Genomic DNA, 17,804 nt, shown 5'->3' with positions numbered 1-17,804 from the left:
AAGATGCCCTAATTGGTTGACCAAAATATTAATATAAAAAGTCAACCAAAGAATAATGAAAGATTTGGGGTCGCATCAATAGGATAAGTGAGCAAACTAAAGAGTACATATAGATTGGTGCAAGGTAGATACATTGGATTTAAACAATATTTCGATATTTATTGTGGGAATTTAGAAAATTAAATGAGCAGTTAGGAAAGTAAACCATATTGAAAATATTTGAGTTCTATGATAAAATCTGAATATGAAGAACTTGGAATCTAAATCACGGAATATCGTTTTAATAAAAAAATTTAATTATTAATCTGACTCTGATTTTTTAAATAAATAAAATAAAATAAATTATTCTTTTAATCATAAAATTGTAAAGTACTTTACTCGGGTCCAAATAAATTTTCTTCTTTCAATCGCCAAGTGTGACTTGTCATGCTTCGGTTGCCTTCCTAGCAATTTCAGTTTCATTTGATTTTTCAATAGATCTGTTCATAAAACAAATTATTTATTCAATTTATAAATCTAACATGATTTAAATAATTATTTTTAAATCTGAATTCGATTCAATTTAATATATTAAATTATTAATAAAAATATTTTAAATTTAATTTTATTATATTTTAAAAAAATTCAAATCTCTTAAACCGACTAAACTAAATTAATTGAGCCTCGAATAAAATCTTTAAAAAACCAATCCGACCGGACCCACAAACAGGTTGAATGAGCGCAGACTTTCCACATTTGCAAAGCCCTGAAAGTGATCAATATTATTTACTTTAATAATAAAGGATCAGTCCCCCCAGATTGGTTAACCTAATTTTGAACCAACATAGAAAATTAGCAAGGGCTAACAAGAAAACTCAGCCACACGGCAAACAACCTTGAGTTAAAGGGCGGCATCAAGTATTAGTGATATAATTGTTAAATTAATGTGAAAGTAAAACTTTAATTTCAATTTTTTAATCAACTTCAAATCCACGTATATAAAGGGTTGTCCAAAAATACCGTGTAATCTATTATTATAACTAATTATAAAACATATTAAATTCCAACAAATTTTTTTAATTAAAAAGGCACGCTTTGAAACAATTGAATATATTATACATTTCTTACACAAATTGGTAAGTTATTGTATCTTGGGCAATTTCAACCACATATGCATATTTCTCGATTTCGAGGTATTATTTGTTTTAATTTTATTAGGTTTTATAATTTTATCTCATAAAAAATATTTTATAAATTAAAAATGATGTAAATATTTATATTTTAAAATTAACTTTAATATATAATTGATGTGAAATTCATGTTTCTTCTCCTGCTCCAATCAAAGTCATCATTTTCGATAATAATTGCTAATATTTAAGTGTTAGTTCATTGTCAAATATCATAATTTATACTAACTTATAAAATATTTTTTGTAAAATAAAATTATAAAATTTAATAAAATTAAAATGAATAAAATTTCATAAATAGATATAAATCATAATGCCGTGTTATTACGTCAAAACGATAGTATTTTTTTTTGTTACAACATATCCAGTTTTTACTCGTGATGATGAAGCAAGTCATGCGGTTTAATTCATCCACAAAATGGAAAATGAATAATTTTTTTTATTTTATATATAATGACATAAATTGTCATTTTCTGATTCGAAATGTCAGCCAATGAAAGGAGTTGTTGGAAACTCTAGCAACTTAAATGGCCTTAATAAGGACATAAATCATTTATCCATACCTAATCCAAATAGTTTAGTTTTTTAGCATTTATTCTATAATAAGAACAAAGAAATATATAGTAAATAAATAAAAAGAATTAGTTTGCTTTTTGAGCAACAAAATAAGTTAGTGCATCTTTTATTTTTTTTTATAATATACGGTTAAAAAAAACTTATTTGATAATGATTGTTCAAATAAGAAACAATTCTACTAACCGACTGATGTTTGTATTTAATGTATAATACACATATTATAAATACCTTGGAGGTTTTGCATACATAAAATAAGTAATTAAATGTGTATATAGTCAAACAAAGTTTCCGTATGTATATACATATATACATTAGCAACTTGATCAAAATATATCCATGAAAGGAACTTATTTAACAGTTCTGATAAATTTTAATTTATTTCAGTTATTTCTTATTCATGTTCTTCTCATTATTTATATATATATATATATATGTATATATGAAGAGCAGTCCAATTATATCAATGTAGAATTTTTCAAGTTTATATTTTTTTAATTATTAATTTCAATAGATCTAAAGGATATGATTAAATCATTTTTTTTTTACTTATTTCTTTTATTTTTTAGATTTATTGAAATCAATTATTAGAAAAAAATGTAAAATTTTTTCCCATTCCTCTCTCTCTATATATATGTGTATATAAGTATATATATATATATATATATATTTATATATATATCATAGTATCATTTGTCCTTACCTTTTTTTTTTTTTTGAAAGATTGGTACGTCAAATTAACTGGTTGGCGTTAATAATACATGATATAATGAAGAAAGTAGTAAAGAGTGGGGAGTATGCTCTTAAAATCATTCGAAAATATATATTAAAGTTACGTAAAATAGAGAAGTTTATGGACGGGTCGCATTGGATTTGAACAGAATCCAAGTATAATGTTAACATTATATATGCTTGCCCAAATGATATAGCTCAGACCCATCCATGTTATTTTTTATCTAAAAAATAAATAACATGTTAGTAATTTAATAATTTTTTTATTAAATTTCAAAATATGAATAACTTAACATAATTTCTGATGTTTAAATTATAATATTATATATATTTATCCTTTATATAATATAAATTAGTACATAATATATATCTAAAATTGAAAAAATGAATTGAATTGGGAATTAAAAAAAGGGATCAAATTCAGATCTTAAATATTAGAGTCAAAACCTAACTCGTTTTTTTAATGAGACTATTTTTTTTTTCCAAAGACACGTTGCAGGCTTTATATTTTTGCCCATTATTCTAGTTTCTATGTCATCACACAAAAACTTGATTATATCCCTTAAAAAAATAGGTCGAATTCAAATCTTTGCAAATAAAAAAATCCACTACCAATTTCTCAGACATAAAAAAATAAAATGATGCAAGGACGAATTTAGAGGGAGTATGTACATCAACATTGATGCATGCTTGCGATGCCAAAGGCCTCTAAAAGTGAGTTTTAAACTTTAACAGTTGAGATGTCTTCTCTATAAATGTGAAAAACCATCATATGTAGAGAATTTCTTATTTATCCTATGATGGAGCATGTGGTAGGTTATAAATATCGACAGTTAAAAATTTTCGTTTATTAAAGATTTGAGCAAAACTTTTAACTGTTAATATTTATTTTCCTTCGATCGATGCTCAATTAGGTTAATTGTATGAAAATAAATATTTAAACATTTAAATAATTTAAAATAAAAAATTCAAAATTTGATCGATTAAAATAAAATATCAAATATTTAAAATTTTGTTCGAAGATTTTTTTTATCCTTTAATCTTATAATAATTATGTAATCACATTCTTACCAGTCCAATAGCATTCATTCAGCCTAAGATCTCATCCTGGAATGAGGATTTTCTGAGAAGATTTTGGTTTTTATTATTTTCTTCTTGTACCCATAATCATGATTAAATAATAGAAGGTAACCTTCTCCAATCTTGAAAGTTTCACTCTTTTCCTATTTTAAATATTTGAAATCGAGATTTATTGGTTACAACTTAAATTTTATGTTGTTAAAAGCAATAGTTAAATAATCCAAATTAGTATTTTTTAAAAAAATCTTATTCTATTCAAACTATTTGAATAGACATTAAATTTTTCTTTATTTAGCATTGAAAAAGTTTATTCAAACTCTCAATTTCACATTAGAATACAGGCACATTACACATGAACAAAATTTGCTTTCGAAACAAGTCAAATTTTACTATCAACATCCAACATAAAATTATAGATAACAAATAATAACAATATTATCATACATTTAAAAATTTACGAAACCCTATTAAGTAATTAATGAGGTTTTGATTTAGTGATAAGGAAAAATTTTAGAATTTTAGAATTTTAAGTTTAAATTTCACTATGTGAATTTGGTTTTTTGATTAAATTATAATTTATTAATTGATTATTCAGTGATTCATTATATGAATGTAATATTTGATTATAAGTGTAATTTTAAAAAAATTTATTAAGCAATTTGAGATTTATTTTTCTTTATCACTTAAACTTATACATGAAAAAGTTTACTCTACACATTTAATTTATTTGTGGAACTTGAACCTTATAGAGTGGTTTATCCTTAAAAATAGACTTTCCATGCTTTAGATTATTCTTGCTTTATAAAACTTTCTATTCAAAATTTTCCAACATTATTGATGGTTTTTTTTTTGTTGCGTAGATAATGAAATTAAAGAAAATAAATACAAAGTATAATTAACATTAATTACCAACAAATAGTTGATTTAATCGATTAAAATTATTTTTTTCGATGGAGAGATTTTGAGTTTGAATTTTATTAGTGATCATTTGTTAGAATTATCTCGAATGCACGATATGTAATTATTTGTTTTAGATTATCAAATACAACATATTTTATCTTAATTTAAGAAACTGAACAATTTATCTATCTCAAATTATTTCTTACCAAAAAAAAATTAACATTAATTTGTTAATATTATTCATCTTTATTTTTATATTTGCAGTGGTTGGAAGAAACAAGGCAGAAGAAACATCGCGGGAAAAGTTGTGGGGCGGTCCGGTTGGGCCCACTCCAAATTGGGACAGCCGTTCGATTGTTTGAAAGTTTCCCTTGATGCTGTGGTCCCACGTTCTCCACTTCTCCTTCTTCTTATTCCAACGCCTTACAATCGCCAAATATCAAAGTCGGAACTCTAATCTTACACGTGTTCCATAGTCAACAGTCCAACCTTACTTTTCTTGAACATTTTATTTTTGCTGACAATTCTACCCCTTCAGGATTCAGTAAGCTTGGAAAATTTTGGTCCTTTTCACATTTTTATTTTTCTTGACCTTCCATATTTCCATATTGTCATTTATTAGTATTATACATTTAATTTTGAAATTTACAATTGACTTATTTTATGCGTAATTAAATGGTATTCCTTCCTTTCAAAATTGAAATTCAAAATTTTCAAACTGAAAGATTAATTAATTTTAATTTAAAAAAAATCAAAGATAGAAAGATTACTTTTATATCTTGATGATACGATGTTGTTGCATTCTACGTAAATCAGCATTCGAGATTAATTTTAATGATAAGTGACAAGAATAAAATTTACATAAAATTTTTTAAATTAAGTTTGTAACGTTTTTTTTTAAAAAATGATTCATCAAAATTTTAATAAAAAATTTAATCTAATAGATTGATATAGCTCAATATCAAAATCAATAATATATAAAAAAAATTATTAAAAGTTTTATTTATAATTTAAATTTAATCAGTATTTATTTAACAGTAAAAACTTATTAATATTTTTACTACAAATATCTATCTAAAAATATAAATTTATTGAATTTTTATTCAAAATTTATATACTTGATCTATGTAATAAATCTTTGTAATTTATTAATTTTGATTTTTGATTTTAATTTTGATTTAATTATTTTTAGTTGAAAACTTCACAAACTTTACCAAAAAAAACTTCATCTATATCTTTCCCTAAGTTACGATGTTATGTTAATCCAAAAGCATTTATTGTCGAGATTGAATGAATCCTAACCATTTGACTAACTTTAGTTGATGTTTGATTAATTATTTACTGTTATGAATTTATTTGTAGATAATCAAACACTTTAATTTGAAATTGAGATTAAAGGTTTACTTGATAAATTACAAAAAGGAAAGTGGTTATGAATTTTAACTATTGGATTAACAAATTTTTTATTATCACTTATTTTCATTTTTCATATTAAGCATAGCCTAAAATATTAACATATATCTTAATTTTTAATTATTTTTTATTTTTAATATACTATAAGTGATATGTATCACCTTATTATGCTAATTTCATTTATAGAATTTAAATTTTTCATTAACAGTAAATGAGATAATTTTCCTCCTTTTATATAATTTTATGCATAGTTATTAAAGTTTTAGAAACTTAAATTGACCCATTAAATTAAATGATACTAAGAATTTATGGGTTATTAAAGTTTTAGGAACTTGACCCCTTGGTTGGTAGAGTTGGGAAACTAGATTTTTTTTCTCATTCTTGTAATTTAGCACGATTGATTAGGTGAACATAATAGACAAAGAACATAAAGGGTGTGAAAATGTTGGTCCCGATATTTATAAATGCATATTACCCAAAGTCTAGTGTTGGCAAAAGCTAGCTTGGAAACGAAGGAATTTTCTTAACATTGCATTATTGCCCATTGATTCTAAGGATTCCAAAAATCCACATGTTCAAGATATAGCTTTCAAATCTTACCTTATGTCTTCAAATCTATGAACAGGTTGAATTAATGAACAATTTCCCACACTTGCTATCATTTTCTTCTACACATTATAATAAAAATATTAATATTAATATTAATTATATAGTGTTCATTGAACTAGCCTAGAATTTTCTGTCGCTTTTACATATTACATGCATAGAACATTGACTTTGGCTTCCTTAAAGTTACCGATGTTTCAAACTCAATAAAATCTGATTAATGTAATTTGTGATAGACAAAATTTGGAAGAATGCCATCAACATTCAAAGCTTTAAGCAACAGTTTTTTTGTCTTTCTGAACCATTAAATTAAAGTGTTAGATTGAAAATCCCACTTCAACAACCAAGCCATTGAAGAAAATTAGATTATTGAACAAAGAAAAAAGGAAAAGACTTTGGGCAGTAAATGATGCATAGTAATCTTATAAAGTACAATTATATTATGGAAAGGATATTGTTTGTTTTATGTGTTTTTTTATTTGAAAAAAGGTGAATCAAACTTTATTCTTTAAGTAGAAAATCACGCATCAATTAACTAAGCTAAATGCTTAATGTAGTTAGTTTCATGTTTTAATTATTTATTTTATTATTTTATATGATAATGATTTATGAATTTATATTTGATATATTGTTAATATATAAATTTTATATAATGTTAATACATCAAAAGAGGTTACCTTATTAATGAGAATTTTTTAAAATTAAATTTTTATCTATTTATTTTAAGCGTTTGTAAAAATTTATGTTTCATCATTGATGATATGAAATCATCTACTTTATTAAAAGCATATAAAATTTATACATTGACAGCACATCAAATATAAATTTATAAATTTATTAATTTATCTTTAATATTTTTTTACATACATAAATTAATTCATCCACCCATAAACTCTATCTTATTAAATTTATGCAATAAATTATTATCACGTCAAGGTAAATTTGTTAAGACATAACTCATGAAATAATCAACATTATTATGATTAAAATAGTTAAGATTAAAAATGTTATTTTAAATTAAATTAAATAAAACTTACAGAGATATAATATATTTCCTTACTTTTACTCTAATAATAATAATATATATTATTAAATTTTTTTTTTGGCATGATTATAAATGTTTATTAGTCTAAAAAGAGTTCAAGTTAAAAACTCCAACTCAATAGAAGTTTAAGAGCTAAATATCAAATTTATCTTTACAAAAGGAAAATTAAAGAGACAAATGCAAAGTAAAAATAGGGCTAGAAAGGCCTGAGCGGTTGTTGGCGTTTGAACAAGAGCCGCCACCGGCCCACCACAACATCTACGTGTAAGTTTACATGAAAATGTCAATAGTAATTATGGTTTTTCATAAGGGCATAATCATCATTTCAGTACATAAATTTTTAGAAACTGCACCAGGGAAGTCCTAAGCAGTTTCTCTTATAAAAGTGGTTTTATAAATAAATAAATAAATGAATAAATTATAGAATTGTTTTTTTTTTTTTTTTATAGCCAAGCAACCCAACACAACACTCCTAATATATATATATATATAACCCACTTTATCTGAAAATTTTGGTTTATAAAAGAAAAAAAAAAGTTATATAATTCGATATATTTATATAAAGAGATAAAAGGGGTTTTGTCTTTTGTTTATGGGTATCCAATTCCATTCTTCTTTTTTCTTGTTTTCTTTCTTTCTCTCTGACTGTCTCATTCTATCATTAAAAAACCTCTTCTTTTCTTTCAAACTATAACCGACTCTTTATTTTTTTTCAATCTCTCTTTCTTTCTTTTTTATGACTATTTTGATGATGGAGGTGGAAGAAATTATCTGCAAATGAAAAAAAGGAAGGTGATTTTGACATTAATGGTGAATTCAAGAGCTTTTTAAGTAGCAGACAAAGAAGAAGAAGAAGTGCAAGCTTAGCTAGCTTGTGTTGGGGTGGGGTTTTCGTTCTCATGGCTACCGGTAGAGGCAACATGCACTCCATCCAACTAGACCACCAGCAACATACTAATCAACATCATTATCAAAATCAGCAGCAACAACCACATCAGCACCAAATACAAGAGTATAATCAACATCATCAAAATCAGATTCCTTATGCAATGATGCAATCATCGTCATCATCTTCCATCCCTGGAAACTTCATGTAATTGTTTTTTTCTTTCTGCATCAAGCTAAGCTAGGTCTTAAAACCCAGAACTTTTCTTTTTTCTTCATATAAATGTTAATTTTTTTGAAATTTTATTTCTGTAATTTGTTGTTTGCGTTAAGCAGAAGCAAAGACACTGGAGCTTATGATTTGGGTGAATTAGATCAAGCCCTTTTTCTCTATTTTGATGGACAAGACCCTTCCAGTATTCAAGACCAAAAACGTGAGTGTTCACTCCATCTCTAGCTCTCTCAAATTTTTTTTCACTGTTTGCTTCCAAGTCTATAGGGGTTTTCCTTCCTTCCTAAGAAGATTCTTTCCGGACAGGGCCTGTTTTGGTCACAGGAAAAGCATGTTCATGAATTCAACAGATTTAATCTGGCAGTTCTTTCTTTTGACCAGATCCTTATAGAAAAAAATCTCTGAAAGAAAAAAAAAAAAAGAACTGAAAGAAACAAAAAAAAAGAACTAAGATTTTCAAAGAAAAAAATCTGTTTTTATTTTATTTTATTTGTGTTATGAGTAGCTTTGGACCATGACATGTAACAAACAACTCTATGATCATGAATTCCTTGCAAAATTTCTTTACATGTACCGAAAAGAGTACGTGTAGAAGTATGGGTTTTCTTTGCCTTTTTTTTCCTTTTTTTTTTTTTTTTTTCTGTTTTGATGGAACAAAGCAACAAATTAATGCATGAAGATCCCTATCTTTTATTTCATATGTCATACTTCTCTTGCCTTTGTCTTCCTTCCCTTTCTTTTGGGTCCTGCTTTAATCAGTTTCACTCGTTTGCTCTCTTTCTTCTCTTTTTAATTTCATGGACTCGAAATTTTCTTGTAAAAGAATTTGAGTTAATGCTTGAGAGTATTAATATATATACATATGCAGATAACGCTGGAATGAGGCCTCCGACTCTGAACATTTTCCCTTCACAGCCTATGCACGTTGAGCCACCATCTTCAACAAAGGTAAAACTTATTATTTATATTGATATAGAGTTTTATATTAAGTACAATAATTTAAATACTAATTTTCTAAGTGGGTTTGTTTCGTATTTGGTAGACGAGTACAGGATTGGTTTCTCCAGCAAAAAGTGGTTCAAAGAGACCATCAGAGCCGTCCATAGAGTTGGCCAACGCCAGAAATGATGCTTCAGCTTCTGCAACAGATCAACCAGCTAAAGCTGTCAAGGTATGATGGACTCTGAATATAAAATGAAATAATATATTTTTATATATTTAAATCAGGAAACAGAAACCTGATGCATTATTTTATAGAAGAAAACTGAGATTCCCATGTTTTGATTTTGTTTTTCTAAGAGGTTAGAATCTTTGTAACAAATGCAAGTTTTAATTTGGCAGCGTGAGGGGAACCGTAAAGGGCCAGCATCAAGTTCCGAGCAGGAAGGACCCAAAACACCTGACCCTAAGGTGAATCCTTTGACCCTCTTTTTATAGACATTCATTCATACTTTTTTTTTCTTTCTACTACTTTTTTTCTGTAACCAAAAAAAATGTTGAATGTATGTAATTTGTTTGGATCATTTCCAAGCAGACATTGAGAAGACTTGCTCAGAATAGAGAGGCAGCAAGGAAAAGCAGGATAAGAAAAAAGGTTAGGCCGTAGAAAAAAATTAACTACTACTACTAGTACTGGTTTGTTTGGTACAAATAAATTTTCTTAAATTTCAAACAAGATTGTTTTCTAGCGTTCATTTATTTTCTTGTTAATTTCATTACAGGCTTATGTTCAACAGTTAGAGTCAAGTAGGATTAGGCTTACCCAACTGGAACAAGAGCTTCAAAGAGCTAGAGCTCAAGTGAGCATTTCTTTTAAACTTTATTTTTATTTTTATTTTTTCCCATATTTTCTTTTCATATCGTTTATCTTTATATATTTGAGTATGAGTTTGAAATTTTTATTTTACTGTTTAGGGCATGTTTTTTGGTGGTGCTAATATCTTAGGAGGAGAGCAAGGCCTTCCTGTTGGTATTAACAACATAAGCTCAGGTTTATATACTACAAATTAAGTCTCTCTCTCTCTCTCTCTCACTCTTTTTCATGTCTTTTAATTTCATGGCTATATATCGACTGAATTTTTATGTTTCAGACGCTGCTGTGTTTGACATGGAGTATACAAGATGGCGAGAAGAGAACCATCGACTCATGTGTGAGCTTCGAGCAGCAGTTCAAGAGCATCTACCGGAGAACGAGCTTCGGATCTTTGTCGACAACTGTTTAGCACACTTCGACGAGGTGATAAACCTAAAAAGCATGGTGGCCAAAACCGATGTCTTTCACCTTGTGTCCGGCATGTGGAAGACACCAGCTGAACGATGCTTCATGTGGATGGGTGGATTTCGGCCGTCTGAGCTCATCAAGGTACTCTAATGATCTAACCCTATCCTTGAAATATATAATTCAAAACTTGGAATACTAACTTCAAACTAATTTATGTCTACAAAAAGACTAAAAACTAATCATTACTATAGGTTTATATTCAATAATCAAAGAACAATCCTACTAATTAGATTCCTTTTCCTTTATATTTTTTACCTTATTTTTCCCATATAAAAGCCTTTCACACTATATTTTATTCGACAAAAAAAATTGTGAAAAAGAATTATGTTTCTTTTATTAGGAGGATGAGTGAAAGAAGATATTAAAGATTTTATTCATGATATATGAGGATATCTTGAGATAAGACAGGAGACAAATTGTACGTTTTAAATTGCATGGGTGCAATTTGTCGGTAGTCGTGACAAGGAAATATATGGGGATAACAAAAAGAAAAAAAAAAATCAATTGAATGACGAAAGGTATCGTGAATGTTTTTCTCTAAAAGGATTTGGTTAGTTGTCTTTATGATAAAGCTATGTCTGTTTCTACAATTTGTGGTGGTAGAAAAGAGAGAACTGCACGGTTCTCTACTCTCTGCTTTATCTTCTCCTTCCTCTCCATTACCTTCATGGGAATCAAGAATCTTGTTTGTAGTAAATAAATAAGCAAAATGGCAAAGCTGCAGTTTCATAATAAAGAAAAAATATGAAGGATGTTTCAGTTTTTTATAAATATTCAGCTTTTGTCGACATTAGAGAAAATGTTTTGATTCTGGGTATGATTTATTTTTGGTTTCAGGTTATACTGAATCAGATTGAGCCATTGACAGAGCAGCAGATAATGGGCATATGTGCATTGCAGCAATCGACACTGGAAGCTGAAGAAGCTCTATCACAAGGCTTGGAAGCTCTGAATCAGTCTCTTTCTGATATTATAACATCCGATTCACTAAGCTGCCCTCCTAATATGACTAACTACATGGGCCAAATGGCTATTGCCATGAACAAACTCTCCACCCTTGAAGGTTTTGTTAGACAGGTATGCCAGCAGCTTCATGATCATTACATGCATTAGTCTCTTTTACATAGTTAATTTGTTTGATGTGTTTGTGGACCCCTCTCTAGGCCCTGGCCCCATGAATGATGATCAATTCATGATCACCAACTTGGGGTCGTGTGTGTGTGGGAAAAGAATCTTGTTGGGAATATTTAAACCTAACCCCAAAATGATGTTTTCCCTACGAAACTACTCCCATATCTTCCTTGTTCTTGAGGAGGCTTTGTGGTTTCATAATTCCATTAACATTATTATTATCTACAAAACATATATATATATATATATCTGTCATCCCATAAAATGCTTGGGGGTTCAAGCATTTCTGTGAAAGTGACATTTGTATGTAGTAGTCATTTAGGTTTCCGGTTGTAGTCCATGCCATTTGAGCATCATATAATTAAAAATACCAGCTTCAGCTTGTCTGATTTAGGTAATTTTTCCCAAAATAACATAGTTACCAATTAGAGGAAAAGAAAAAAATTGGATTAACTTCATGGGTAGATTGAGTTTTTCTGCTAGCAAATCGGATGGCTGCAATAGAGCGTAGTATAGCTTTCGAAACTTAAATACTTCTATAGGAATGAAACTCTATTTTAATTGTTCTAGGAGTTATTAACTGTAACAAGAAGACATTAACTTTGAAACAATGGGCAGATCTCTCTGTCAAATAATGATCTATCTATGCCTAAAGCAAGCATGAAGAATGGCAGCTTGTCTTTGTGTCGATTTCCCAATGCTTAAAACCTAATCACTATGAAGTTGTCAACTGATGGAAATAGTATAAGATGAATGGTGGCAACTAAGTCTAAGAATATTTTCATTTTCACATGCTGATGGGTCCCTCCCTTAAATAATGCATATATATCGACGTCCTAAGAGATCCCTCGTGCCCATATGTTTGTGATGTCATGGTCGTAACCGTTTGACTAAAAAGACATCTTTAAAGACCATCTCCTACAACTTCCCCTTTTGACCATTCTTTAACATAGCCTAAATCTCACCCACTTATGTGCCCACGGTTGCACATGGACATGCCCTCTTCCATCCATCATTAATTCACACTCCTCGACACCCAGTTAATTTAGAGTTACGGTAATGAAATCTCGAGAGCTACTAATTGTTTATTCTTCTACGCTCGAAAACGATTAAGCCTTACATGATTGATCTTTGATATGGATCTCTAAGAGAATTGACTTTGTAATTGTGGGAATTAGAGTATACCTAGTTTAAACTTTGAGGATCCAGGGTAGGTGGGGACTATTTAAGGTTGGGAATAAAGCAGTTAGCCTTTTGAAATTCATGTTCCCACACTTAGAAAAACCATGAGATTTTCAATTTTTTTGACATTTGGTTAGTAGAATTGTTAAGTGAAATTCTAATGAAGATGTTTACCTATCAAATTATCAGAGGAAGTCATAGTAATCATCATTGATGATAAGCCAACACTCACCAATAGGACAATATTGTTCATTGACTACTTTTTATAAGTAAATTAGCATCATTAAGTTTCTTATAGGGATTGGTTGAAAATGAAATGAATTAACAAGTTGTATAGTGAAGATTATGATCACCCTTGAATTATATTTTATTTTCTGTCAAAACGTTCTAGACAAGGTAAGTAAAAGCCACACCCCACAAGTAATTAATTTGGACCAAAGAAAATGAGATGAAAAATATCCTATATCATTTTCTTCTTTTCTTTATTCTTTTTCCCATTTGACAATCAAAACACCATAGTGCCACAAAGTCATGGGTGGATAGCCAGTGTAAAATTTAAGAAAGCAAAATTTCTCTTGCCCTCAAAGTCAAATTTAATCCATTTTCAGTCTTAATATTACTATCTTATTTTCAAGTTTAATCCATTGCACTCATTTATTTTCAAGTTCTATTTTAGGGATTTAAACGAAAAATATTAAAATTTTATGAATTATAATAGAATTTTAAAAATAACGGTTTTTTTTTCATAAGATGAGTGCGTACAACATTTTCCTTTAGCATATACTGTTCATTTATAATTATTATTAATTTGCTTAAGAAAAAACTTACAGGCTGATAATCTGAGGCACCAAACCATACAACGGCTGCATCAAATCCTGACGACCCGTCAAGCTGCAAGGTGTTTACTGGCGATTGCTGAATACTTCCACCGCCTGAGAGCTCTCAGCTCCCTCTGGCTGGCTCGACCTCGGCAGGAACAATAGAAACCCTAGCTAGCCCATAGCCACTTTCGTATCTTTTTACTCTTTATCATAATTATTGTCTTCTTTTGATATTCTCCCTTTCTGCAGAGAGATGTATAGATACACTAAAATAGATTAAATTTCAAAGTTAAATTAGTGGAAGTTTCTCTGACTATACTGATTTTTCTGCTTTGAACAAAGAAATCCAAATAAAGGCAATGATTTCGCAGCCATTTCTGACTGATTAGAAAGAGATAGAACTGGTTAAGAAGAAGAAAAGAGCATTGAGAATAGAGAAGAAGGTTTTATTTTTTTATTATTATTTATTTTGGGTTTATTTTTGTGGTATCGAAGAAAGACTAAAATTATTTGGTTCTCGGAAGAGAAGGAGATGCCGAGTGTTGAAATATAAACGTACATTTGGCCTAGGTATGTGTTGTTGCATGCATGCTTTTAGGGGCTAAAAATCCAAAGATGAAGCTCACAAACTTACTTTTATTTTTTTGACTTTGTTGGTTTTTGCCTTTTGGGACGAAGGAACTTAAAAGGGTAATTTGTCCAAAGATATCTATTAGATTGAATAATTCATATATTTATATTTGTGTATAGTTTGTGTTAACAAAAATTTTATTTCAAATTCATGTGGATACGTTGAACATGAAACATATCTCATTTTTGCACCAAAGTCATATACAATTTTTATTAAAATTTTAAATTGTTATTTTTATATATTTTTTATATCGTTTTTATGTCATATCATAGTGTCATGTTTAAGATTATCAAAATTTTTATTATTAATTATCTTTGATAAATAATAAATCCCTCTCAAGCCTCTTAGTAAGATGATAATTAAATTCAAAGTAATTACTCATTTTAGGTTTGTCCAAACAAAAGAACAAACGATGAGTAAGGAAGAAGAAGAAATTCTAGCTTGGTGTTTACTCTCTCTAAGTTTGTAAGTCAAGGGGAGAAGATATGGAAAAAAGAGATGGAGACATTTTTTTTGTTATTCCATTTTTCTTAGTCTTTGAAAACCACAATTTGGAAACATTTGGAGCTAGCTAGTTATATGCTTAAGTTTATTTATTTGATTATTTTTTGTATTTAAAATGACTTCACAAACTGCACCTAAACATTTGAGTGAATAGTTTATGGTAGTCAAGTTCGAGCTTTCCTTCTCTAATAAGAAAACAACTTCATATATACAATAGTTTAACCCTTTATACATGTGACATTTAGCAATAAAAAATTTGTGTAATGCTATAAATAACTATGATAAAAATATTTACAACAATTTCAACATACACTTTTTCTTGCAATGAAATATAATTTATAATAGCTTGTTACAACAAAATATTTTTTATAATATGATGAAAATAAGATTTTACGATATTAATTATTAATTAAAAATATATGTGCAGCTAAACATTTTTCTAGGGTTATGTAATTGTATTTGTAAGTCTTACTTTTTAGGCTTTTAAATTTAAGTCTGCCCAAGAGTAATTTGGGCCGTAGATATGTGATTTTCGGTTAGATCGTGGCAACGATCAATTCTATCTCCTCATTTGCTTCTCCTTTGTTTTGTTTTTCAACCCAAAGCCCAAAGCCACCTCGCATTGGCACTTTGCATGACCCCTAAAAACCCTAGACAGAGGAAGCCATATATTTCTTAGACGCCAAGCGAGGAGCAGCAGCAGAGCAAAGGGTTTAGAGAGGAAATGGTGTCGAAGAGGAAGACCCCTGTCAAGACCCGAAACCCAGATCTCATACGTGGTGTGGGCAAGTATTCCAGGTCTAAGATGTACCACAAACGTGGCCTTTGGGCCATCAAGGCCAAAAACGGCGGCGTTTTTCCCCACCATGATCCCAAACCTAAGGCCCCCGCTGCCGCCGAGAAGGCTCCCAAGTTTTACCCGGCTGATGATGTCAAGAAGCCGCTTCTTAATAAGCGCAAGCCAAAACCCACCAAGCTCAGGTTCCTTTTTTGAAATGATTATTTGTTTATTTGTAGATCTCCGAACATATGTTTCTTATTTTTGGGGTTTTTTATTTGTTTAGAGCGAGCATTACTCCAGGGACCGTGCTGATTTTGTTGGCTGGAAGGTTTATGGGGAAGAGGGTTGTTTTCTTGAAGCAACTGCCTTCTGGGCTCCTTTTGGTTACTGGTGAGTTTTTTTTTTTTTTTTTTCATGTTCTTGTTTGCTGAATGTTTGTTTGGAAATTTTCTTGATGAATTATAATTAGTGGCTGAAAATGTAATTTAATTTTAAAGCTGTTGCAGCATATAGTTTAACTAATAAAGTATGATTTTTGTGATTCAAATACAAGTTGGATCTATGACAATGATGTTAAAACCTTTGTTATTGATGTCTTCAGTGTTGCTTCCTTAGCGTCGATGGTCTCTTGTTTTTCAAAAAGTGCAAGGTTGTATATCCCTTTTCATGTTGCTTCTGCTTGTAGGTTAGATACTGTCATGACACGATCCATTTAATGTTCAATATGATGGAGATTCAGTGCTGCTATCTTGAAATCATAACCTGAGATTTACTTGATGCTTTTACTTGTATTGTATCGTTATAGGCATAGTATCCTCATTTGCCTATTGTGGCTTAGGGTGGCTAGGCTTATTATCTGGGAATTTCATTTTGTTTTTCAGGACCATTCAAGATTAATGGTGTTCCTTTAAGGCGTGTGAACCAATCCTATGTCATTGCTACTTCCACCAAGGTTGACATCTCAGGAGTTAATACAGAGAAGTTTGATGACAAGTACTTTGCCAAGGAAGTAGGGAAGAAGAAAAAGAAGGGTGAGGGCGAGTTTTTTGAAGCTGAAAAAGAGGTTAGTTTGTTTGTTTTGTATTTATTATAATTTAAGCTGTCCTAAATGGGTTCATCTAATATGATATGCTGATTGTCTATTATTTTACTTTTCCTCAAACAATTGTAGGATAAGAAGAAACTGCCCGAAGACAAGAAAGAAGACCAGAAAGCTGTAGATGGCTCTTTAATAAAGTCCATTGAGGTAGTTCCAGACTTAAAGGCCTACCTCGCTGCAAGATTTTCTCTGAAATCTGGCATGAAACCTCATGAGCTTGTCTTCTAGAGGGAATTTTGCATTTACTTAACTGTTAAGTGCAACATTGGTTTACAGTATCTTTGGTTGTATTATCGGATTCTATATGTGGAAAACCTAAATTTTGGGATACCATCTTTTGTTATGTAAGAGCCTCAACTTTCCTTATTTGACTGTGATTTGTGCTAATCTGATTGGAGCTTGTTCTATTAAGGTCAAATTTTGTATTTGACAGAATTGAATAGCTTTTTGTTGTTGAACAGCTGATAGGTTTCTAATTTGTGCCATGGAAGGCCAACCAAAGTAACTTTGATTCTGGGCCACTCCCACTATACCCCCTTGAGTTGGTACTCCTTTCTGATTTACCAATTCTCTGTTTCTGGGTTACCGGTGGTATGAAGATATGTGCTCCTCATCCTACGCTCTCAATTCGAGTTTCTCTACTTACACGAAAATCATATAAGTAGAAACAACTGCGTTTTTTCCCTTTGCTGATGCTTGTCATTGAAATGATAAGGATGTTTTTTAGTTGTGACTTTTAGTG

General features: G+C 29.5%; 2 protein-coding genes across 2 annotated transcripts; both read left to right on the top strand.

The window, feature by feature from the left end:
• Window positions 1-8,096: 8,096 nt before the first annotated feature.
• Window positions 8,097-14,421, top strand: LOC111311555 (bZIP transcription factor TGA10-like). The gene is made up of 11 exons (XM_022911025.2): window positions 8,097-8,608; window positions 8,737-8,834; window positions 9,501-9,580; window positions 9,675-9,803; window positions 9,974-10,042; window positions 10,167-10,226; window positions 10,354-10,431; window positions 10,547-10,622; window positions 10,723-10,994; window positions 11,751-11,990; window positions 14,057-14,421. Exons 1-11 carry the CDS (start codon window positions 8,415-8,417, stop codon window positions 14,207-14,209), a joined length of 1,449 nt encoding a protein of 482 aa, XP_022766760.1. The 5' UTR covers window positions 8,097-8,414; the 3' UTR covers window positions 14,210-14,421.
• A 1,438-nt stretch (window positions 14,422-15,859) lies between these two features.
• LOC111311554 (large ribosomal subunit protein eL6z-like) lies at window positions 15,860-17,473 on the top strand. The gene is made up of 4 exons (XM_022911024.2): window positions 15,860-16,163; window positions 16,247-16,353; window positions 16,845-17,026; window positions 17,135-17,473. Exons 1-4 carry the CDS (start codon window positions 15,907-15,909, stop codon window positions 17,288-17,290), a joined length of 702 nt encoding a protein of 233 aa, XP_022766759.1. The 5' UTR covers window positions 15,860-15,906; the 3' UTR covers window positions 17,291-17,473.
• The last annotated feature ends 331 nt before the right edge of the window (window positions 17,474-17,804 follow it).

Source organism: Durio zibethinus, chromosome 1, assembly GCF_047325235.1.
Source record: "Durio zibethinus cultivar Kanyao isolate XHJ-2024 chromosome 1, ASM4732523v1, whole genome shotgun sequence".
In the NCBI taxonomy this organism is placed as follows: Eukaryota; Viridiplantae; Streptophyta; class Magnoliopsida; order Malvales; family Malvaceae; genus Durio; species Durio zibethinus.
The sequence above is the reverse complement of the archived record's forward strand: the minus strand, read 5'-3'. Positions and strand labels throughout refer to the sequence as shown.